Below are 23,161 nucleotides of genomic sequence, written 5' to 3'. Positions count from 1 at the left end.
AATAAGTCAGTGAGTCAATGGGAGAAGATTAAAATGCCAACTAAGATAAATCCCTCCATCCTGCCGCTGCATCCCGTCACAGATTATTAACCCGGCTGTCCTCATGCCTCCCTGAGCCTGGACAAAGTGCAGCTGACTGTCTCAGACAAAAAGTGCTTCTCACACAGGTGTAGGGGGGACACTCAGCCTTCCTGTAGATGTCTGGGGGCACGTCTCGGCTTTGGGGCAGTTAAAATGTCTTCGCTGGAGCTGTACAGCAAGGTAAGACTTGACTTCAGAGCTGTGTTGGAGGAGGTAATGGACCCATTAACATCACCGCTGATGTCTTATTTAAAGAATTCTGATTTTAACATGAAGCTCATCACACCTCTAAACTGGTAGTTCTTTGTCACCTTTCTGTATTTTATGTTGTATCTGAGAACAAAACTAAGAATTGGATTAAAGTTTAAAAAAAGGGTTTAAAAGATGGTTTAGATATGTTAAAAGGCAATTATGGCTAATCTGTGCGTGTGTGATGACCAGTGTTAATTTTTAACACCGTTTAGGATCCTTTTATGCTGATGGGTGACAAATATCTTGCCTGGGAGAGGCCAGGAAGTGTTTCAAGAAAAGTCTTAAAACAGAAAATGGAATATTGCACAACACAGTCAGAGCTGCAGAATGTGCTGCGCCAGAAGGCTTTTCTGGGTTTGATATGTCATGATCTGCTCCTTTGTTAGGGCGCAAGCGTGTGGGTTCCAGACCCAGATGCAGTATGGGCGTCAGCCGTGATCCTTCAGGACTACCGTCCTGGGGGCAGGACGCTACGGCTGCAGCTCCCTGATGGAAAGGTGACAGTAGATCTAAAAACGGGAAGAAAAAGAAATCCCAGAAACTGCTAACCTCCATCACCACTGACAGGAGGTGGATTACCCTGTGGCGACCCCCTCTGACCTCCCACCCCTGGGCAACCCTGACATCCTGGAGGGTGAAAACGATCTGACGGCTCTCAGCTTCCTCCACGAACCCGCCGTTCTGCACAACCTCCGGGTTCGGTTCCTGGACTACAACAGCATTTACACCTACTGCGGTGAGCTCCCGTGTGCTTCTGTGCGTAATTGCAGCTCATAAACTGTGTTATATTGCTCTGTAGGTCAAAGGTTAAATCCGGGACACGACTCCAGCACTCAAAGGGCTCAACCACTGTGATATTTTAAATGAAAAATAAATAAATGATTTCTGCTGAGCAGACTGTGGTCACTTTATTCTTCTCCTTCAGGAATCGTGTTAGTGGCCATCAACCCGTATGACCAGCTCCCCATATATGGCGAGGAGGTGATTGACGCCTACAGCGGTCAGGACATGGCCGACATGGAACCGCACATCTTCTCTGTGGCTGAAGACGCCTACCGCACCATGACCAGGTCAGTGGTCCAACCCTGGGAGCTGGGTGAGGATTCGCTTCCTCCTTTCATTGTCTGTCTGTGCAGGGAGGAGAAGAACCAGTCCATCATCATCAGCGGAGAGTCTGGATCGGGGAAAACGGTCTCTGCCAAGTTCACCATGAGATACTTTGCTGTGGTGGGTGGAGCGGCGCAGCAGACCAGTGTGGAAGAGAAAGTCTTGGCCTCGAACCCAATAATGGAGGTGAGGGACGCTTGAGCAGAGTCATCCTTGAGGACTGAGTGAGCGGTTCTGGTGCCAATGGCGTGTCTGTCTGCAGTCTATCGGGAACGCCAAAACCACCCGAAACGACAACAGCAGTCGCTTTGGGAAGTATATCGAGATAGGCTTCGGAAGAAAAGGAGACATCATCGGGGCCAACATGAGGACGTACCTCCTGGAGAAGTCAAGGGTCGTCTTCCAAGTTAGTGCCTCAGCAAGGACGATGCTAAACTCTGGTCCTTCTGACCTTTGTTGGGTTGGTGAGGTGAGATGTTGATGTCATCCGTCTCCCTCTGCTTCAGGCTTCGGCAGAGAGAAACTACCACATCTTCTATCAGCTGTGCGCTTCCAGAGAACTTCCTGAAATGAGATCCTTGAAACTCGGTGAGACACGTCACGTCACCGGGACTCCTCTCGGTCTCCGGCCAGTCGTCCGATAACAGGTCAACGCCTTTCTTCCAGACGCCCCCCAACATTTCCGCTACACCAACCAAGGTGGAGAGATGCAGATCCCTGGCACCGATGATTTGTCAGACCTGGAACGCACCCGCAGTGCTTTCACCACTCTGGGTAGAGACAGTACAGACCCACAGACGTTTCAAAACTTTCAAAAACCTTCAAAGCCTACATTGGTTGATACAACTGGGGGATATTTTGGAGACTTTAATATCAGTCCGTTGTATTTGTTAAACCTGCAGGTGTTCAGCCCGACCAGCAAATGGAGCTCTTCAGGATCCTGGCGGCCATCCTGCACCTGGGAAACATCACCATCCACGCCAGCGGGAGGACTTCTGAGCGGAGCTCCATCGATGTCAGAGAAGCCTCAAGGTTCCTCCGAGACTCGGCCCCAGCGTCTGTAACACAGGCTAACCGAACCGTTTGTGCTTTCCCAGGCCGACGACCGCTCTCTAGCCGTCTTCTCCAAGCTGTTGGGAGTGGAGGGACCACAGATGGCCCACTGGCTGTGTCACCATAGGCTGGCTGTGGGAGGAGAGATGCTGGTTAAACCCATGTCTGCTCAGCAGGCCGTGGAAGCCAGAGACGCACTGGCTAAACACGTCTATGGTCAGCTGTTCACCTGGACCGTCCAGAGGCTCAACTCTGCCCTGCGCACCCAGAGAGGGAGGCCCAAGTCCTTCATAGGGGTGTTGGACATTTATGGGTTAGTCAGGAGCTTCGTTTCTTCTTTAGTAGTTGTTGAAATACGAGTCAATCTTACGCCAGGTCTTCTCTGTCGGAGCAGCTTCGAGACGTTTGAGCGGAACAGTTTCGAGCAGTTCTGCATCAACTACGCCAACGAAAAACTGCAGCAGCAGTTCAACAGGGTGAGTTACGTGATAGGCCGCCTGCCCGCCCGCCCGTCCGCGCGCTGGCGCGGCACCAGATTAGCGCCCACGCGCATCATCTGCTGGATTTTTAGGCGTCGTTTGTTACATCACAACCACTTTCAAACCTGTAGTCGGGTCTCTTACAGTAAATGCCAGAGTGATGGTTTTTTCCCAGTTTTTCTGGAGCTCAGGGGGGTTTTGGACTCATTCCAGCTCATTTCTAGTCTTGATGCACCCGCCTGTCACATCTGAAAAGCATCAGTTTACATGAGTCCATCTGGTTTAAGTCCAGTTTATTGGACAAACTCCAGCGTGTGTGTTAATAACGAATCCTCATGTGAACAAATGTCCTGCACGAGTCCGTGCTAGGTCTCTTTATATGCGCTTTGTTTACATATTGTCTCAAAAATAAAAACTGGACCAACACCAGTGATTTGCAGTTGAATTCAAACTAAAATAAAACTAACATTCTTGTCTGTCTCAGTTTTCCACTGTTAATTTGGCAACCATAGGTTGCTTTGTGATCGAGGAATCTTGGCTTTGGTCGTTGGAAGCTCAAAGGCCAAAGTCCCTCCAGAATCTGGAACTCTTCCTTGGTCCATTATCCACATTCCTGCAAAATTTCATTAAAATCGAATAACTTTTAAATTATTTTGCTAACACTCAGGCAGGCGATGACTTTGTCATCTCTGTGCTCTGGTCTCTGAGCGTCCTGTCGTGTGTTTCCTGCAGCACGTGTTCCACCTGGAGCAGGAGGAGTACGTCCGGGAGGAGCTGGCCTGGAACAGGATCGAGTTCAGCGACAACCAGCAGTGCATCGGTCTCATCGAAGGGCAGCTGGGCCTGTTTGATCTCTTAGATGAGGAGTGCAGGGTCAGTCCGCCACGCCCCTGCCTCTCTTCTCTTTCCTCCAACAAAGATGACTCCTATGATGGAGCGTCAACGCTCTCGTCTCTGACCCGCAGATGCCCAAAGGCTCGGATGAAAGCTGGGTGCAGAAGCTGTACGACCAGCACCTGAACGGCAAACCTCACCCTCACTTCCGTAAACCTCGCATGTCCAACAGCGCCTTCATCGTCCTGCACTTTGCCGACACAGTGAGACTCAAACACTAAACGTTACTCCGTACCCGAATCATCTGCTAGTAAAGCCAGTTCAACATTCAGAACCTGTATCCATCAGGTGCAGTACGAGTGTGACGGCTTTCTGCACAAGAACCGAGACACGGTCTTTGAGGAGCTGATCAACATCCTGAAAGCCAGTCAGGTAGCTTGTTTAACACTGGACTTCATTACTTCATCCGTGTTTTTAAGAGCGTGCGTTGTGTGTCCGTGTGTTAGTCTGAGCTGGTGGCCGAGCTGTTCCAGCAGCAGGGAAACCTGAGCTCGGGGGCTAACGGGAGCGTCCGCTCAGGGAAACGAGCCGCCAGAGAGCACAAACTGACCGTGGGCTTCCAGGTGAGCTCTCACGACCGCACTCATGTGCTTTACGGGCTGGATTTGCTCCTAACGGCGTGTGTTCTGGCAGTTCCGTCAGTCCCTCCAGATGCTGATGGACACCCTCAATAACACCACTCCTCACTACGTCCGCTGCATTAAGCCCAACGATCTCAAACAGGCTTTTTTGTACGTCTTTCTTCTTCTCTTTGTTATTTTGTGGTACCTCCGTAGGGGGAGGGGGGGTTAGCTGAAATCTGCTGCTTGTCCAGGTTTGACCCCAGGAGGACGGTGCAGCAGCTGAGGGCCTGTGGTGTGCTGGAGACGATCCGCATCAGTGCTGCAGGTTATCCATCCAGGTACTGACCTTCTGGGTTCTGACTCTTACCGATGTAGCTGATACAGAAGGAGTAGGTTTGTTGCCTGTTGCTATGCAACAAGGATGCTGCTGCACAAATATCTGGCTGTTAGAACAACAACTTCACTTTCTTTTTTCTCCAGATGGACGTACGAGGAGTTCTTCAGCAGGTATCGGCTTCTGCTCCGTGGACCTCAGAACCTGGATCGGGCCCAGGCCCTGTGCAGACAGGCCCTACCTGAGCTGATTCCGGACCCCGACCAGTACTGCTTTGGGAAGACTAAAGTGTTTTTCCGGGCCGGTCAGGTGGCTTTCCTGGAGAGGCTAAGAGCCGAGAGGTTGCGCGGCGCCGCGGTGATCATCCAGAGCCGAGTCAGAGGGTGGCTGGCCCGGATTAGATACACCAGGCTCCAACAGGCGGCCGTCACCATACAGAAGCACTGCAGAGGGGCCCTGGCCAGACGGTGAGTGGAGACACACGTCTAGCAGGGAGAAATTTCCACATTTCTGCATTTCCAATTAGTCAGTTTGAAGATGAACTTTTGCTTTTGACCCCTCGCTGGATTTGGATGCAGCCTGGCGCAAACTTTGCGCTACTCCAAGGCCGCTCTCGTGCTCCAGAAGAGCTACCGCATGGTTGTGGTCAGACAGCTGTTCCTCATGATCCGACAGGCCACCGTCACCATCCAGGCCTTCACCAGGGGTGCGCTGGACCGCCGCAGATACAGACAGGTCAGCGTTTAACCCCAGTGTCGGCCTCGCCATTAGCTGCTCGCGCTGGCTTTTCCGGCTTTGTGTTTGATCGTTGCTTCTCTGACAGTCTGAATATTGACATTATAAATCGGTAAAGAGCTGAAAACTCTCCCTCCGCAGTTGGTGGCAGAGCGGGCTGCCGTGTCGCTCCAGGCCAGGGTGCGTGGGTGGCTGGCGAGGCGCGCATACAAACAAGTACGTGCAGCGGTGGTGTTCATGCAGTGCTGCGCACGCCGCAGGGCCGCCAGGAGGGAGCTGCTGAAACTGAAGACTGAGGCACGCTCAGTGGAGAGGTTCAGAGAGCTCAACAAGGGCATGGAGGTCAAGCTGATGCAGCTGCAGCTGAAGGCCGACTATCAGGTGGGTGCAGGCGGCTGGAATCTGGGATGAGGTCAGCGGGAACATGATGGCGAAGCTGCGTTTCGATGTGTGCAGGCCAGAGAGAGCGCAGCTCTGAGAGAGACACTGCAGGTGGAGCGAGAGGCCTCCTCCGCTGAGCTGGAAGCCCTGAAGGCGATCATCCAGAAGCTAGAGGGGGAAATCCGCGAGAAGCCTCCGCCCTGCCCCGTCATCAGCGAGGATGAGGTGGAGGCGCGCAGGAGAGCGGAGGAGAAGGCCGCCCAGGAGATCCTTCAACTCAAAAAGGCACATTTCCCCATCCGACAAACGACAGTGGTTTCATTTCCCTGTTGTTGTTGTTTTTTATTGTCTTTTCTCTTGTATTTAAGGAGGTCCAGGGCCTGCAGAGAGAGAAGGAAGTCTTCTGCAAAGAGGCAGAAAACCTCTCAGCTCGCTTGCTTGAATCAGAGAAAGAAAAAGAAGGTAAAAGTCACACAAGGGATCCACAAGGGCCCGACTGATGCTTAACAGAGTGCAAATGCAACCCAATACTAGGCTCCATATTTAGATAAAGGAAAGAGAAAATAAAAAAGGACTGGACAAAAACAGGCAAATAAACCATCCTAGAATATAGATTTTTCAATAAAGACTTTCAATGTTAATAGATGAAACACTTGATTCAGATTTGAGTTCTTTCTCTTTCAGTCCCTGAGCCTGGACTAGAAGGACATGAATGAATTTTTGGTTGTCTCAGTTATCTTAATATATTGACCTGAAAAAGCCTAGTGTCCATCTGCTACCTAGAGTATTAATCAATGAGTGTGTGTGTGTGTGTGTGTGTGTGTGTGTGTGTGTCCTCAGAGCACATGCAGCAGGCTGTCTCCCAGGAGTGTGCTGCTCTGAGGGCAGAGCTGGATGAGGAGAGAAGGAAGTACCAGGGTCTCCTGAGAGAATTCAACAGGCTGGAACAGAGATACGACAATCTAAGGGACATGAGCCTGCTTACCGAGGTTCTCTCTGGCTCTCACACACACATGCGTGCACACACACACACACATAGAGTCTAAAAACCGTCTCCTTTTCTTCTAAAAAAAGGGCAACAGAGGTCACAGACGGACCGACTCTGCTCAGAGCCTGAGCATTGAGCCTCCGTCCCCCACTCTGCTGTCCCCCCAGTCCAACACCCCCCTCTCTCTCTCTCCCTTCCCCTCTGCCTTTCCCTCCCCTGAGGAGGTCCGCAGGGTCAGCGTGACCTCTGCCAATGATGAGAGAAGAGTTTCAGTGTGGCGGTCTGACGCACCAATGGTGAGTGAGTTCAGTGAAGAGAAAATTCCCTTGCTGAGACCTTTTGCTTCCTCCGACCTGTGACATCGTCTCATCGTGTGACAGAACCAACTGATGGAGAACCTGGATGTCTCCAGAGACCCAGCCGTGAAGCTGAAGGGGGAGGACCTGGCACTCGCTTACGATGCAGTCCGGGTGGCCAATAAGTCGGTCTTCTTCTTCTTTCACGTCTCCAGAACCTCAGTTTTGGTGTGTGGTGCTGTGATTTGTGCGTTCCAGGTTCCTGGAGAGTCAACTGCGTGGCCAGCGCTGCCAGCAGGAGGAACAGCTGAGGTCTCTGCAGCAGCAGCTCAGCCAGGCCATCTTCAGCTCCTCTGCTGGTGCACAGACGCAGGTATCAGCTGTACGGACAGGGATGACGTTACATATGCCAGGAGCTAATAGACTGTAATACATATGCGCATGTGACAAGCACCTACAGGAGCTGTTGGAGGCCAGGGAGCAAGAGTGCATCCGGCTAAGGAGGCAGCTGAAGGAGCTTAAAAGCGCAGCGTCGCTCCGACAACTCCTGACACACTGTGAGAACTCCACAGATCTGAAGCTGCGTCGGCCCATTTCTGCTGGGTCTATTTCTTCACCTCTGCATAGGTAACGTTGGGTTTATTCGTTGGGTTCCAGCTCTCCCATCCACTTCCAACCACGAGACGACCCCCTCTCTACCCCAGAGGAAGCCTGCAGCAGCAGCAGGTGGTTTACTGGAATGTAGGAAGAGAGACGAGAACAAGCTGATCAAGAACCTCATCACAGGTCGGACCGAAGCCTCCTTAGTTGTTAACATTCCACATGAGCTGTAACTTCTCCTTAATACTCCCAGTTTGGGCTCTTCTTAGTCTGCATGAGACACCTTCTCACTTGACCTTGTTGCTAAGGTTTTTAGCAAAACATTTACTGTGCTATTCACTTTTCAACAAAACCACAACACCAACAGCCAGAAATGGCATCCCTGAGATGCTTTCTGCTCCCTCTCGTGTTTTCCTTGTTTCTCTAAAATCGTTCCACTCGTTCACTCGCTAAATTCATGCTTTTTAAGCCTCGTTATGTCCGTGGCTCGTCAGAATCCTTTCCATCGCTCTTCCGATCTCTCCTCTCACTGTTTCCTGCGCTCCCCGACCTCCCCGTCTCTGCTCCAGACCTCCGTGTGGACAACGCCCTGGCTCTGCCGCCCGGCCTGCCCTCCAGCGTGCTCTTCCTGTGTGTCTGTCAGGCCGACTGCAGCGGAGACCGAGTCCAGGCTCGATCGCTGTGCAGCGCCGCTGTCACTGCTATGAAAGCAGCTGTGAAGGTAACCTCAATCTGCTCGAGGCGCCGTAGGACCAGAGTTTGGTAGCGTGAAGGCTCGTGCTGGGGAGGGCGGGAGGGTCTCACTGACAAGGATTCACTGACAAGTGACTTTAAAACCCTTTTTTTAACCTTAAATGTCCAATATTGTCTGAAAAGGATGCAGGCTGTTGCACGTTTCTATCTTTGCTGAAGCTTCACCTTCACCTCCCCGGCAGAAACATGGGAATGATTTGGACATGACTGCTCTGTGGCTGAAGAACGTCTACCTGTTGCACGACCTGTTGACGCAGCACTCCCTGAAGGAGGTGAGATGTGGAAATATTCACCATATTACCGACTGTAAACTGAATCTCTGTTGTGCTGGGGGGCCACGACTGTTCAGACCCTGGACTCAGATGACCTGGTTCCCCTGAGCATGGATGTGAGTGACCTGATCCGAGCCCTGAGTGACCTCTGCATCCAGGCCTATCAGCAGCTCCTCTCCATCACTGAGAAACGCCTGCAGAACATCATAGGTGCCGTGACACTGGCCGTGATGTCGGCGCTCTACCCTCTGCTTTTTGTCCAACTGCCTGTTTTGCCCTCCCCCCAGTTCCTGCCCTGCTGGAGAGCGAGAACATCCCGGGTCTGTCAGCATCTACAGTCAAGCTGGTGACATCCAGGAAGCGCTCTGGCTCAGACCCAAGGCTGGTTGCCGGCGAGGTTCCCACCATGGCGTCGGTGCTGAGGGAACTGGGAGCCCTCCACACGGCTTTGGCCCGTCAGGATCTGCCCAGGACGCAGATGGAGCAGGCCTTCCACCAGCTCACCCACCATATCTCTGCTTCTGCCCTGAACAGCCTGCTGCTGAGGAAGGACATGTGCTGCTGGAGCCGTGGCATCCAGATTCGGTAGTAAAACCTAGTGTGTATGATGAAAACACACACCCACACACACACGCCAGATTATCTGCGGGGGTCAGAGCCACGCATGCCACTGCAAATTTGGTAACCATTTATTATTCAGCCTCTTTTCCCTGACATGCAGATACAACGTGAGCCTGATGGAGGAGTGGCTGCGGAGCCGAGGCGTGCTGTCAGGGGGAGCTGTTGCAGCATTAGAGCCCCTCATCCAGGCGGTTCAACTGCTACAAACCGGGAAAAAGACCGAAGCGGATGCGCAGGCGCTCGTTCAGACCTGCACCGCCCTGTCCAGCCAGCAGGTGGCCCTCTGCTCATCTACGCTTACACTTGTGACTTCAGCGTGCTTGTCTCTCTAATGACCTCTGGTTGGTTGTACAGATTGTGAGGATTCTGACCCTGTACACCCCCCACAGTGACCTCGATGAGAGAGTCACGCTGAACTTCATCCGGACCATCCAGGTACGTTCACGATAGTCGCGTTTTGACCCGCGCTCGACTTTGTGCGCCTCACGTCAGCGGTCTGTCTCGGCAGGGTCTTCTGAAAGGACACTCTGATGGCCAGCCCCCGCAGCTCCTGATGGACGTCAGACGAGTGTTCCCCGTCACATTTCCCTACTCGCCTCCCCCCGCCCTCCACGCCGAGCAGTTAGTCATACCAGACTCCCTCAAGATCTCCTTTCTACGCAGAGTTTAGAACATCCTCTTCACCCTACAGCAAATATTAGCTCATTTAAATCCCAAACTATTTAATTTAGTCATCTCAAAGGTAAATTTATTTAAATTCCTCTCTCTCAGAGGAGTTTATAGCACCAATATGGCAACAAAACATGGAGAGTAACACCTTTTTGTTGTCAGAAATAAAGTTTTGACAAACTATGCAGGTTTTTCCCCATCATTTTATTGGAGGCAAAAAGACAGTCACACTGGAGACCCTGTAACCTTCAAGCCCCAATAAGAACAACCAGAATAAAAAACAACAACCCAAAATTAGAAACATCTCGTGTATAAAATAAAACTCATGCGAGTACTTTGTACCACTACACATCATCAGTAATACATATTTATATATTCACAAACATCTAAAAAATAGAAAACAACCATTAATGGAAATATCAAAAGAAAGGAGACAACACCTGGCATCAAACATCAAATAATTATGCGTGCTGGCACAATATACATATTTTTTGTTTGTTTCATTGTTCCTATCATGCACCTCATGCTGGAAGTAGCGGCCCAGCGTTGCAGTGCAGATGTCTGCGTGTCCTGGACAGAACATGCACGTCTGTCCACTCTGTGTTCGTGTGCTTTTCCTTGTGCTTCGAGCATCGATCCTTGTTTTTGGCGCCAGGGCGGCGTCCCGACGCGCTGACTGAGCAAACCGAGGGGCGAAAAACTCGCTCCACTGGGGTTTCATTGTCGACAGCAATTGATAAAGATGATTTTTCGTGGCATTCGGAGTTATGCGACAATTGTGCGCCTGCTATTTAAAGTTATTACAAGACTGTGCAGATAAACAAAAGCTTGTACGCACCAGAGTGACTCCACTTTACGTTCAACCGTCCATTTCTGCCTTGAAGAACTAGCTTCCATTTATTCACCTGCGGTGAGTACGCGACCTTCGTGTCCCGTCAACAATAGCTACATATCCCCACTGGGGCTCACGGGCACATAATTCCTGACTGCCCGGTCACCCAGAGTGGAATTCAAGTCTACAGAAGAGCAGCAAACTTCGCTCCTGCGTCCGTTCCACCCTGGAAACGACAGCTGACCCCCGTCCGAGCCAGATTATTTTAGGTGTTGTACAAACAGATGTCAGCTCAACCACAGCTGCAGTATTTGGCCCGTTACTATAGAGACGGCATTTACAACGTTATCAGACCAAACGGGTGTGCTGATATAAGAACAATCCACAATGTAAACATTATAAGACTGCTTGGAAGGACTCATCTACATGGATTTCTAGACATTAGATGCATAGAGTTCAGGTTATATACCATGTTCAAAGGGGGGAGGAGTGTGATTAATTTACCAATGGATTGTTGGGGGGGGGGGGGAGTCCTCAATAGTGGCTACTTCATTAAAAAAGGATACTTATCACTGTCACGCAACAAGTCTTTATCAAATGATATTGTGGAAGTTTTTAAAATCTTTAAGCTTTTATCCTTTTAGTAGAAAGGTTGAAGTAGACCTGTTATCAGGGCGTATTAAAAGCCCCGCGCTGTTAACCGTCGGAGTCTTCACTACACTACCCCTCTAGACCCTCTGTTAAATGTCAGGCCCAGACTTGGTGCTGTCTGGGTCTGCAGCCCTTAAACTGAGGTCTGAATTCTGGACCGTCAGAGTTCCAACCTCTGCAGCTGGATCCTCTGGGACCGGGGATCGTGGCTCGATGATTGGTGCCTTCTGAGGTCGGTGACCCTCACCGGCAGTGAACCTTAGAGAGGGTCGCTCCTGACACAGAAAGCTCCAGTTTTATGAGCACGTTTTGAGTTGGCAAATTGCTTTTAACAACGAAGTAGCAGCCTCACCGTTTCATAGAAGAACGGTGCCTCCAGCCACTCATAAATCGGTCCTTCTACCCACCCAACGGGATTTAAAATACAAAACTCTCACAACAAAAGACAAGTCTCTCAAAGTAATTCTGAAGTTAATTATGTGCACGGCTCATTTCTTGGTGATGGCTTCCTGTCTGCACATTTACAGGTAACAGGCAACACGGATGGCTACGATAGGAAATGTTACACCAGTAGAACCGCAGTCGCACTCAAATCACACACACCCAGACAGACACACAGAAGAATCTCTCGTTCAGGAGGGTCAACAAGACAAAGGCATTAAGGGTGTCAGGCAGTGTGCTGTTACAGGGTACAGACGGACAAGAACAATCTGAAGTCCTGCGTGTGTGTTCCCACTTCTATTATATCTATTTTCTATCATTTGAAAGAAACTAAATAGTGCTTTGTACCCAGTGCGTGTTTCCTACTGGATGTTTGGAATGTCTGAGGCCTTGCAGCTGCTGTGTTCTCAGTAATGGGTCAGTTGGACACTTGGTCCTGTTGCGTTGTGCTCTTGGCATTTTCTTTCAATATCTGTTGGCACTTGCGGTCCCTCCTCTGAGTGAGTGAGAGGATGTGGGAGCGCTAGCCAAAATCTTTAAGGCTACGAAGAAATCCTCACCCTGTGTGTGCGTGTGCGTGCTATGAATTGCTCACCAGCAGTGTGTACTCTGTAATCTCAACCTGTGGTGTGATGTGTGGTCAGTTTAGCTCTGAAAATATTTACAGCGCTGGACGTGTGGCGATTCTCGTCATCTCTGCTATGAAACACGGGCTCGTCAAGGCAGTGTTTAGCCGCGGCTCAGCGGGACCCCTGCGGCAGCCGTGTCTGATGTTACCCTTACGGAGGCGGTTGTTGTCTTAGCTGCGGCCCTCCTCTGCAGAGCGCTGGTCGGACTTGAGCTTGACGAACTCCTTGGCCACGTCGTCGTTGTTACGTTGGGACAGGATGCGCAGGACGGTCAGTCCGGTCTCGTCCATGTGGATGCGTTTGCCCAGCGGCAGCCAGCAGGCCACGCTGCCCTTGGAGGCCACATCCTTCAGCTGCAGGACAGCCATGCCCACCGTGCGGTCCTCCCGGGCGAAGCAGTAGTCCTTCACACACACCTGGAGCTCGTAGCACTCAGGACCCACCTCGTTGCTCAGGGTGCTGCGGAGGAGAGGTCAGTCGCTCACGCTCTGGCTTTGACGACAGCAAACCTAAATCAGCGTCATTACTCACAAGGTGAACGTTTCGTTGTATTTTGGGGCCCAGCTGTTGTTCTTGGACTTGGTGGCGTACTTCCTCTTCTTGTCGCTCAGGTGGGGGCCGATGATGAAGACCTCCACGAAAGGACGGAAAATCCCCTGAGTCTGCCAACGCAGGTCGTTGGCGGCCACCACTGCGAGAGACGGAGAGAAGAGAGAGTGGAAAGAGCAGAGCTACGATGCTGGACTGGACTCTAAGAAGAAACCCAAATATTCACCCCCCCTCCTACCTTTGACCGTAACCTTGTGCTCTCCAGTGTTGGGATGAGTGAAGATCTCCACATGAATGGACACCTCTCCCACAGCATCCTCCACCCCCGAGCCTGACAGGACAGAGACGGGTCACAGACGGGTCACAGACCACTACCCCACATTCCCCTCCTCCTGCTGCTAGTTCAACTCCCCATTGATAACCATCCAATGGATTTGTTTCCTCCACTCCACTAATTCCTGAATAATCACCAGGAGGAGCTGAAATGTGGCGCGCTGGCCTCTTTTAGGTTTGTTTCGTGGTCTGGAAGTGACAGACAAAGCTGCTATGAGGGGGTAACTAACAAACAGCATCAATTACATCTGTAATTTCACAAATTTAAAGATCATCCGAGGGGACAAAAACTGCTTTTTTTTATTTTCCAATGAAGAGGTCATTTGGAGAGGACAGTCTTTTATACCCCCTCATAGATGCACCGTGTCTGCTAGGATGTGGGGTGGTTAGTAAAGAGGAAGAGCCCCCCCTTCATCCCCGACATGCTTCAGATGGATCAGGGCAGGTGGACACACCCATTCCGGGGTAAATCCCAGCATGGCAAGAGGGAGGATGAGAACACACCAGCCTCTGAAGCAAAGCCTGTCTGAAAGGTGCCGTATTAATATTTTACAAAGATGACTAACATGCTGTAGTTGGAAAGTGTCATTTATAGACAGAAGATTTCTTCCTGACTGTTGTGGGCAAATGGGAGTTTATCCAAGGACATTTCCAGAAGGATCCAGAGACAGATGGACATTGGTTTTCAGCCTTTTAATGAGTGTCTTTGCTCTGTTGCCGGTGTCTTTGTGACCAGCAGCACGTGTGTGTTTTTAAAACAGCCTCCCACTGAACGCGGCGTCGGTGGGAGATTAGATGGCGGAGAGACGCTGGCACGCCGTTCTTCGTATCTCTCCAGGGAGCATTATGGGCTTGTTGGTCTGGTTGCCAGCGGGACCAAAGAGAGCAGCAGTCATCCATCTGGACTTTTCTGCTCGGAGGAGAACGCCCACGAGAGATCAGACAGAAACTTCGCCGACCTTTCTTCTTCTATCACAGGCGGCTTTCAAACCTTCAGCAGAGATAAAATCTTGACAAACTCGGAGTGGGGAAAAAAATGAGTTTGGACGCGAATAAAAGTCCAGGAAGCCTGAAATCTGTACGAGCAGCCGTGCGGCTAACGAGCATCATCGCTGCTTTTAGTCAGTGTTTTGCTGTGTTTGTCCAAATTTGACCGGGCGCAGGAACAGCCCAGTATTTGGATAGTTCACCCCTGCTGGAAGGAGTAAACGTGCGCCGCTGTTGGTGCTTCACTGTCAAAACACCGACCGTCTAAAGCCTCCGCGCTTTCCGGGGAGCACGATTTAAACCCTTTGATACTTATTTAAAGTGTCAGGAATCAGATCACCTGACCCGAGGGGCTGTTTTCCGATTGGCTCTGCCTGTGTGATGGATGGTGAGCTGAGCACCGTTGCTCATCGCCACTGCCGGGGGCTGCGCTGCACGTGGGAGCGGAACACGTGCGCGCGTCTGCATGTTATAATAGAGCACTCAAAGACGGGGCTGGGGGAGCCCAGACTGACATCATCGTCACTGCGGCCTCGTTCCTTCCAAACAGTGCAGGACGGTTGATGACGTCAGGGAAAATGACGTCCTGTTGGATTTCCAGAGTCGGAGCTACTACGGACCCACTCAGCCTCACACAAACATACAGGTTCTCGGCCCGGGGGGGCCTCTCTTGATGGTATCATGCTGGACTAGGGTTCCTCCATACTTTAATGCATTTCTGTCTCCATGGCTGATGTCAGCACGTCATGCTTTGGCGTCTGCTCATACATACGCTCCACCGCGTATGTATTCAGTGCAGCTCTGTTCATACAGACATCAGTGTGTGCATTACATGCATGAAGGCATAAAGTCTATGTCTTCACTGTCGCGGTGGGTATGTGGAAGAGGGCGTGTGCAAAGAAGATGCAGAGATAGAAGAGCAGTGGGAGTATCTGTGCATTGCATTTGTCTGTTGGAATGAGTCTGAACAGGCAGGGGGGAGTTTCAGGATGCACATGAGGGGTGTGGAGGGTGGAGGTAGTTGGGCATTGGTCTGGAGGGGTTTTTGGTGGTCCTGGAAGTCTCAGGTCCTGAAGCTGAGAGGCAACATACCCTTCTCTGGGTACACATCCTCACTAGTGGTGAATCTCACCCCCTTCCCGCCGAACACTGGCCCACAGATGGGACAGTAGGAGCGAGCAGACAGAGAAAGCAGAAACATGTAGAAAAATACAATGTTGGAAAGGTTGATTTGATGAATTAGAGTCACAAACCACTTTTAAGAGGATATTGATTTTCTAACACACATTTATCAACTCTCTTTCAAATTGAACAGATCTAACAGCTCTCCTCGTGGAACATGCACGCATGGCTTTTTTTTATAAAAGTGCAGCTAATTAAATTTTTATCTACCATCTACTAGATGATATTTCTAGCAGCGGTGCTCAGGGACAGGGAGGCAGCATCCCTGCTTCCACAAAGACGACGACTGTTACGCAGCCATGAAAAGCTGAGCAACAGAATCAAAGGACCGAGTGAAAAGTGGGGGCAGATATTTGTTTTGTTTTTTTCTTTCCCTCAGCAAATGGCTGTCAGATCATGTAAAGACCGGCCTTTGTGCGTCCAGAGACGGGCTAATGGTAGACTCATCATTTCAGAGCGAGTAGAATCTGCTGTGCAGCTGCAGCCTTGATGCTTGGAAGAACCGTCGGCTGGAACTGCTGAGCAGAATGCACATGGTGTACAGACGGGCGCAATTAGATAATCGTGGTGCCATATATTACATTTTCTAACGACACACCTGATAAATGAGAGTACTGGGAATGTAATTGTCTCCTAAAAGAGAGAGAAAAGGGAAGAGCGTCCGGTGAGGATATTACCTTGGGCGTTCTGCGACTGGACAAAGGTCTTAATGAGTTTATCTGTAGCCTGGGTGTAAAGCGACAGGGCGTAGTGCAGAGACAGCAGGTCAGGACTCTTCTCCAGGAAAGTCTTCTTCAATCCGACGCCGCCAGCATGGAAATATTGCTGTATAGATAAATATAAATCAACTTTCTCAGTCTCACAAACCTTTTGTAAATAGATGTACAAATAAAAATGACCCTTGATAAAGTGTTATGATTATCAATCGACCCCAAGTCTTGATCATTAAAAAATAACTCTTACACCACTTATTCCTAATCAGGATAGTGGGGTGTGCTGGAGTCTATCCCAGTGGTTTAGGAGACAGGAATCAGGTCTCCAGTTCATCACAGGACAAACAAACCACTCACACCCTCACATCTAGGAGCCATTCCTCAAATCACAATGTGTGTTAATGGGCCGTGGGAAGATAGGAAGCACCTGGGCACTGGGAGAGTCCCATAATAAGCTGCATTCACAAGATCTGCATCTGACTGAGGGTGCTGGTAAAATATGTACCTTGATAGTATCCAGCGCCAGCTCTATTACAGCGCACTGCTTAGGAGTGAGTGCTTTGGCCTCTTCACGAACCATGTGCTCCTGGAGGCCAAAAAAGAAACCACACATCAATGACCCGTCCACCTGGATGAAGTGATACCAGGCCCAGAGCCATGGGGTGCTGTACCTTCAGCTTGGACAGCTGTCCCAGCTCCTTTGCAGCATTAAAGATGAGCTGAGTGCCCTGGAAGAGACAGAGACAGTGGGGCAGATGGAAGAAAGGTGGAGAGAAGGGTGCTGTTGTTATTATCATGACAATAAAGGGCAGTAGTAAACAGCTTAGTGTCACACAGAAGACGGCGACATTTCTGACACACTCGTTTACAGTCACTCTGAGCCGCTTTACAGACGTCAAGGTGCTTTTTCCTTCAAGTGCTGCTATCACACTGATCTGGGTTTGATTTGTTCCAAAGAATCTCTCTCTCTCTCTCTCTCACACACACACACACACACACACAGAGTGAGACACTTCAGTGAAAGAGGAAAATGACTCAGCTCGCATTAAGGCAAACAGAAAAGACATCTCATGCCCCAGACACGGACGCACGCACGGACGCACGCACACAGCAGCAAGTTGCATGGTGGCATACAGGTGTTATTCCCCGTAATAATTCCAGCCTGATGTAATATTTTGACAAGTAATTTTATCATTAATTTCTGATCTTTGATCAGATTGCTACATGTCTGCAAATGATGATATTCTAATTCCTTGAGTCGCCCCATCAGGTGAGAATTGAAGTCCTGACAGGGTACATCTTTGCAAATAGCTGCCTAAGATTCTAAGCCGAATTTCGAGGCTGGGAAGCATAGGTGGTCACTGCGGCAACATTCCCCAGTATGTAAACAACATACACAGAGGGACGCCGTTATCTAAATACAAGTGGAAAATCAATACCTCCACTGCTTTATTTGACTGTCGAGCTGAGGAGGAGAGACGAGACAGAGAGAAAACATAGAGGAGAAAGACAGGACACACTGATCTTAAGGGGTTTAGTCCTTACATCACTGTGAGAAGCACTCTTCAGCCTCCCCTGGAAAGAGAGTGCGTGGTTAATACTTCAGTCCTTGCATTCTCACTTCACTTTCACTGGCTACATAAAAACCATCAAAAGTGTATATCCTAACTTGTGAAATATTAGGAAATGGAAAGAAGATTGTTATCACCACAGACACAGAGGTTTGGGCTGCTTTCATTTCACTAATTAGCGTGTTCACCAAAGCAAAGCTGATATTTGGTTCCTGCTGCTTTAATATAGGGCAAATAAAATACAGTTTAACAGCTGGTGTACAAAGACGCATCTTTCATGAGGGAGGAATGTTGTTGTACCTCTAATGATATTAAGAGTCACTTTTACTAAGCTTAAATGTTATTTACAGGGAAAACGTAGAAACAATGTAAGCACATATGATGATTATCATGAAAGATAACCCTGTAATAACTTCAATACACTCTTAATTTTATGTTTTTAGGAGTGAAAAAAAACAAGAAATTATATAATCCGTTAACTAAAGGACTTTTTGTCAACCTCACACCAGTGGTAGAAGGGCTATATGTCTAAAATATTAAATAAATCATTAATTACCATGAAATTAAGTATCTATATTTATGTTTTTACTTCTTTAACATGCATGAATACCTTCTCAATCCCCCTTCAGAACTGATACATGACATGACTCCCTTTACGCTGCCTATTCTAAATGGTGTTATGTTAGTAGAGAGCTGCTATAAGCTGTAAAGAGCATGAAGGGGATTTTTTTTTCATGGTACATTAAATGCATCCTCAGTCATAATTATCAGTTCAAACCAATGATGATTTTCTGTGCCATAATATAACACCATCAAAGTGACAAGAGAACATGAAATCAAACCAGGACAGACCAACAGGGTGGGTCTGCACAGACAAACAGCACGATGTTGTACAGTCTCCTGAGAGAAGACTGCAGGGTTCAAATAGATCAGATGCAAGCAATAAACCCACAGTGGGTAGTGCAGAACAGGTGGGACAGGAAGGGATAGCTGGAGGGGGGGCAGAAGTTTAGAACAAGAGCAGGACACCAGAGACCGAGCCACCAAGAGGTCAGAATCACCTCACCAGAGTCTGAATAAAAGAACACAATGCACGAGAAAAGACAAGGCAACACCGGGCGCAAGACAGGAATTCCACTTCCTGTTTGAGGAGAGTGTTCAGGTAGGGGGGGGGACTGTTGAGGGAACCTATCAGAAGCAGTCAGTAATGCACCATGCTTCTGTCTTCTCAGGCGAGAGACAGTGTTGGAGAGGAAGAGAAGAGAAGAAGAAATACAGGAGAGATGGGACAGTTCTGTGAGGTGAGGCTGTGAGGAGGGACAGGGGGAATGTTGGGCATCAACAGGGGGAATCACAGCCACATACAGAAGAGAACCAAACCACTGTTGACGAACAGACAGACACACACACAGGAGTGCTGTACTTACAATCATCTGTGGAGGGAGAGCGGTGGGAGCGGGATGTAATAGTAATCACAACAACAACCAGAGAAAAGGGTCAGTCAAGCTGCAAAGAGCCCCACATCAGTTAAAAAAAATCCAAATAAGCAAACTAGTCTGGGCCCGGAGCTGAGGCTGTGTGGACCAATTAAAACACCCAGCTAAAGCTAACATAAAAGGGTTTTGTCCTATACTTTTGTCTTATAGTGTATAAAATGTGAAAGTGAAATACACATTTTTCAGCTTTTCACAGCAACTCAAAAATAAGAAAGGTCAGAGTTCATTGTACCGCCTGATATCTGTTTTAGCCTTTTGCATGAGGGCTAAATGCAGACACAATCTGAACTGGTACACACAAAGCTCTTTGCTCGAAAAACCAAACACAAAAGGGCTGACAGATCAGAATCAAATAAAAATAAATAATGGCCTCTTTCCAAAAACGGGTGATTCTATTTGGGTCAGGTCCCCGGAGAAAAGACAGTAAATAAACATAAACAATATCCTGGCGGTCTGTGGAGCATTACTCATGTATGGAAATGAGGTATCTTTCTAAGTAATTCCAAAATGACAGCCATGGTGAACTCCTTTTATCACCCCCATCTTTGTCTCAAGTGTTTGAATAAATGTGATGTAAAAACCTCCTGTACGCCGTCATTAATGGGCCCATCTCCATTTGGACAAAACATTCCTTTGAGTCCCCTTATTCCCTCCTCCTCCTACTTTCTGCTCATGCTGCAGTCAGAGTGTGTATTGGTGCAACATATAGATTCGTCCAGCGGTCTACCTTATAGCTGCATTCCTTATGGAAATACAAAGTGAACCTCTTTGTAGCAACATTTACATATTTACGCGATGGGGAAGTAGAGCGGGCGCAGCGGCGACCGCCACCAGCTTCGCCCAAGTAGCTCGTCATTAAAATCTTGCACATTTTCAAAGGTGTGTGTGTGTGTGTGTGTGTGTGTGCGCGTGTGTGTGGCTATACTCTCACTGTTTGATCTGTGAGTGGCGGCAGGACGATGGTCTTTTCCATGGTGTTCATAACCAGCTTCCACAGCTCCTTCAGCACGCGCTTCAGCACAGTCTTCTCACAGATCTTGGCAAACAAGGACAAGCTGGTGGGTGAGACAGAAGGAAGACGCGATGAATAAGGCAGCAAGCGGAGGGAGCTTCGTCTTTCACGAAACGAAGGACTCACAGCTCAGAGAGGAGCTGTGCAGGAGGAACACAGTTTGTGTTAAGCCCTTCCCTGCCTGGGTGCCTTTCCAAGGTCTTTGTGACTGAGACTATAATATGATCATTAAAGCAATCCGCTGATAAAAGGTGGATTTAAAAATAAGACCCAAGACATCTCTGGTTGCTCACCAGTCTTTTCCACTTTTTTTGGAATCACTGTCCATTGCAGACACTATACAGAAATGTCGGTGCTGCTATAAGATTCATATATAAAAAAACAAGCACTACGACAGTCAGAGTGTGTTTGTGAGGTATGAAAACGAATGACTGTCTCACTTGCTATCCAGGAACTCCATGATTGGCTGCAGAACGTTGTCAGCATCCTGGGCTACGCTGCTGGCATTGCCCACGTTTGAGGTTCCCTTCACCTGAGCCAAGATGTCTCCCATCTGCTTCACATTCTCTTCTATGTGCGGCTGGAAGCTTTAGTGGAAAAGCACAGTAAAAGCCCTGTGCCTGTGTGCGACACGTGAATGACTAGGTGTGTTTGTACCTGACAGCAAAGACTCTGCTGAGATCATCCATGACGTTGTTGAGCTTCACCTGCAGGTCTTTCAGGATGTCGCTCGCCTCCACACACAGCTAAAGCACAGACACGGGAAATGCTTGAATGCTGAAATATGGATCATAAATAGAGCTGCTTAGAGCGTAAAATAGCGCACATCTTTCCCTCCCATGGCTTCAAACATCTTCTCCAGCTGAACCCTCAACTGCTGGATGTTGTTTATCAAGATGCAGGGCTGAGGACAGAGACAGAAATCAGCTCAGGAAATGGCACCACTGCAGCCTTTCACGTAGTAGCAATCTACAAACCTGCTGAGGAAATTTGTAATGTTTGGCCACTCACCACTTTCTCCATGCTGACATAGTTGGCGAACAATTTAGAGATGATGTCCGCATAAGACAAAAGGACATTGCTGATGGTCTGGAGGGGGGGAGGCAGTATTAACTCACTGGTTCCATTTCTACCTTTAGAAAATTGCGGTTTCTCACCTTAGCAAATCGCTTCATGTAGTGCCCCACGATCTGTGGATCGGGACACTCGAGCTTCCTGATAATCTCAAAGCTCTGGTTAAGCTGGGAGAACACATCCACGACGGAACAGGAGAACAGGGCGTGTTCTGATGTGACCTGGAACTGTGAGGCAAAAAAAAAGCAAAATGACTTAAAGTTCAAAGCGGCGTAGGAGTAATGGGCAATTGTGGAGTAGCGTAGAAGTAATAAGGCAAAACGAGCGGGGCTGTAGGCTTCAGAGAAGGCAGCAGCAGGTGTGAACTGTCAGTACCTCGGCCTATTAGAGGCTATATTAAACCTGAATCTGGATATCGTTCAGAACCCACACAGTTAGACAGCCGTCACGAACACGGTTGGAGCTTCCGTCTGTCAGCATGTAATTGGCTGCCGGTCACCGTCTGATTCCTAATTGGCCGGAGGTGAACAGGAAGGTGCTTCTCTGAATTCTTGGTAATGAGGTGGGGACAGCACACCTAAAAGCTCTGAAATGAAGTCACTGTCTTCCCCGTGTCACAAAGTTTTTCTTTCTTCCTTTAGAACAGAGAGGCCTTAAATTACTTTCTTTGAACTCCCAAAGAAAGACCACCTTTATTTAATGGGCTCCCTGCACCCGACCTTCTACCGTCGCCTTCAAAGGATCCAGGAGGTGTTATAAAACTTGCTAACTTTGATTAGGACAGAGGACCTACCAAGGATAGATGACAGGAATCATGACTGGACAACAACATTTCTACAGGAGTGAGGGGAGATGAGAGGAGAAACTTTTACCCCATCTTTTTTGTCTCTCTCCAAAGCGCCATGAAGGAAATCTCGAGACACTTCCTCGTTTTCGTCCAACCACTGAATGACAAAAGGCTCAAACCAACTGCGGAGGGAAGAAAAACGTGTCTGTTACAAATGCAGAGAGACAGTTTTGCTAAGGTTGCTGTAAAGCCGCTTGCGGGGGAGCTGTTACTCACGCAGGATATTCTGGCACTCTGCTCTTGAAGAAAGGTAAGTCTTTGCAGTACTCATTGTACAGCCACTTGACCTTGAAGTGTAGGTTCATGTAATCCGCACTCTTGCACAAACGATTTTTTTCATGCTCTAAAAGAAAAAAACAGTCATGCAGAAAAAATACACACTGGTGTAAAAATCAGACGTGCAGCGGTACAAACCAAACCCATGCACACTGGTGGAATATAATTGATGTTTATCTAATTCTAAAATTGTCTATTACCCTGTCTTATTTGAGGTAACTATATAAACTAAATCAGACAATTATTTAATGAAATAAAGTCTTATCGCATGATTATATATCTAAGATATATGATTATATATCTATAAGATCTAACATGTCTCAGCACATCGTTTACTAGGCCTCACCCTCCATTGCATATTTCATATCCTGAGCAAACAGGTTCCACATCACTTCAGCACTGATTTTCCCCACATTAAGCTCCTGAGGAAATCTGTGGGAAACAAAGAGGCTCGGCCATTAACCATGAATATAGACAGGATTTGTGATGT

General features: G+C 48.8%; 2 protein-coding genes and 1 long non-coding RNA gene across 20 annotated transcripts in view; 1 reads left to right on the top strand and 2 right to left on the bottom strand.

Moving 5' to 3' along the window:
• Positions 1–126: 126 nt before the first annotated feature.
• si:dkey-110c1.10 (unconventional myosin-Vb) lies at positions 127–10,261 on the top strand. 4 transcript variants are annotated; one of them, XM_057038325.1, is made up of 35 exons: positions 127–261; positions 720–830; positions 901–1,069; positions 1,259–1,403; positions 1,470–1,626; positions 1,703–1,846; positions 1,947–2,028; positions 2,107–2,214; positions 2,343–2,455; positions 2,538–2,806; positions 2,888–2,969; positions 3,705–3,845; positions 3,938–4,069; positions 4,155–4,238; positions 4,313–4,429; positions 4,500–4,597; positions 4,681–4,767; positions 4,910–5,230; positions 5,342–5,498; positions 5,640–5,879; positions 5,955–6,164; positions 6,248–6,341; positions 6,720–6,868; positions 6,954–7,163; positions 7,248–7,348; positions 7,422–7,536; positions 7,624–7,720; positions 7,821–7,949; positions 8,333–8,484; positions 8,699–8,788; positions 8,866–8,998; positions 9,076–9,373; positions 9,510–9,684; positions 9,764–9,844; positions 9,918–10,261. In XM_057038325.1, the coding sequence occupies exons 1-35, from the start codon at positions 235–237 to the stop codon at positions 10,077–10,079; spliced, it is 4,980 nt and encodes a 1,659-aa protein (XP_056894305.1). In that variant the 5' UTR covers positions 127–234; the 3' UTR covers positions 10,080–10,261. The 4 variants fall into 4 exon arrangements, with proteins under 4 accessions (XP_056894305.1, XP_056894304.1, XP_056894303.1 ...); XM_057038324.1 differs by having other exon boundaries at positions 7,615–7,720; XM_057038323.1 differs by having other exon boundaries at positions 2,538–2,969.
• LOC130528691 (uncharacterized) lies at positions 1,216–2,964 on the bottom strand. 2 transcript variants are annotated; one of them, XR_008951356.1, is made up of 3 exons: positions 2,723–2,964; positions 2,337–2,625; positions 1,216–2,210 (listed from the first exon to the last, which is right to left on the bottom strand). It is a non-coding gene; the product is annotated as an uncharacterized LOC130528691 (long non-coding RNA). The 2 variants fall into 2 exon arrangements; XR_008951355.1 differs by having other exon boundaries at positions 1,216–2,625.
• unc13a (unc-13 homolog A (C. elegans)) overlaps positions 10,262–23,161 on the bottom strand; it is a 29,539-nt gene continuing 16,639 nt past the window's right edge. For 2 of the 14 annotated variants that reach the window (XM_057038307.1, XM_057038316.1), the window contains 17 exons: positions 23,018–23,103; positions 22,612–22,738; positions 22,421–22,517; positions 21,632–21,775; positions 21,486–21,563; positions 21,301–21,378; positions 21,132–21,220; positions 20,915–21,061; positions 20,388–20,517; positions 17,941–17,970; positions 17,067–17,123; positions 16,901–16,981; positions 16,360–16,507; positions 15,593–15,649; positions 13,419–13,511; positions 13,163–13,322; positions 10,262–13,090 (listed from right to left, as the gene is read on the bottom strand). In XM_057038307.1, coding sequence (XP_056894287.1) covers positions 12,802–13,090; positions 13,163–13,322; positions 13,419–13,511; positions 15,593–15,649; positions 16,360–16,507; positions 16,901–16,981; positions 17,067–17,123; positions 17,941–17,970; positions 20,388–20,517; positions 20,915–21,061; positions 21,132–21,220; positions 21,301–21,378; positions 21,486–21,563; positions 21,632–21,775; positions 22,421–22,517; positions 22,612–22,738; positions 23,018–23,103 — 1,891 coding nt within the window. In that variant the 3' untranslated portion in view covers positions 10,262–12,801. Of the gene's footprint in view, positions 13,091–13,162; positions 13,323–13,418; positions 13,512–15,592; positions 15,650–16,359; positions 16,508–16,900; positions 16,982–17,066; positions 17,124–17,940; positions 17,971–18,170; positions 19,400–20,387; positions 20,518–20,914; positions 21,062–21,131; positions 21,221–21,300; positions 21,379–21,485; positions 21,564–21,631; positions 21,776–22,420; positions 22,518–22,611; positions 22,739–23,017; positions 23,104–23,161 lie in introns of those variants that run through there. The other 12 variants (XM_057038309.1, XM_057038319.1, XM_057038310.1 and 9 more) reach the window with 8 other exon arrangements.

The sequence above is a fragment of the Takifugu flavidus genome, chromosome 7 (genome assembly GCF_003711565.1).
Source record: "Takifugu flavidus isolate HTHZ2018 chromosome 7, ASM371156v2, whole genome shotgun sequence".
In the NCBI taxonomy this organism is placed as follows: domain Eukaryota; kingdom Metazoa; phylum Chordata; class Actinopteri; order Tetraodontiformes; family Tetraodontidae; genus Takifugu; species Takifugu flavidus.
This window is presented reverse-complemented; position numbering and strand designations above follow the sequence as displayed.

Coding starts and splice junctions, on each gene's coding strand:
- si:dkey-110c1.10 (XM_057038322.1), top strand. CDS start 235: ATGTCTTCGCTGGAGCTGTACAGCAAG. Junction 7,537..7,614: donor CTGCTGGTGCACAGACGCAG/GTATCAGCTGTA, acceptor GCATGTGACAAG/CACCTACAGGAGCTGTTGGA. Junction 9,845..9,917: donor ACTTCATCCGGACCATCCAG/GTACGTTCACGA, acceptor CTGTCTCGGCAG/GGTCTTCTGAAAGGACACTC.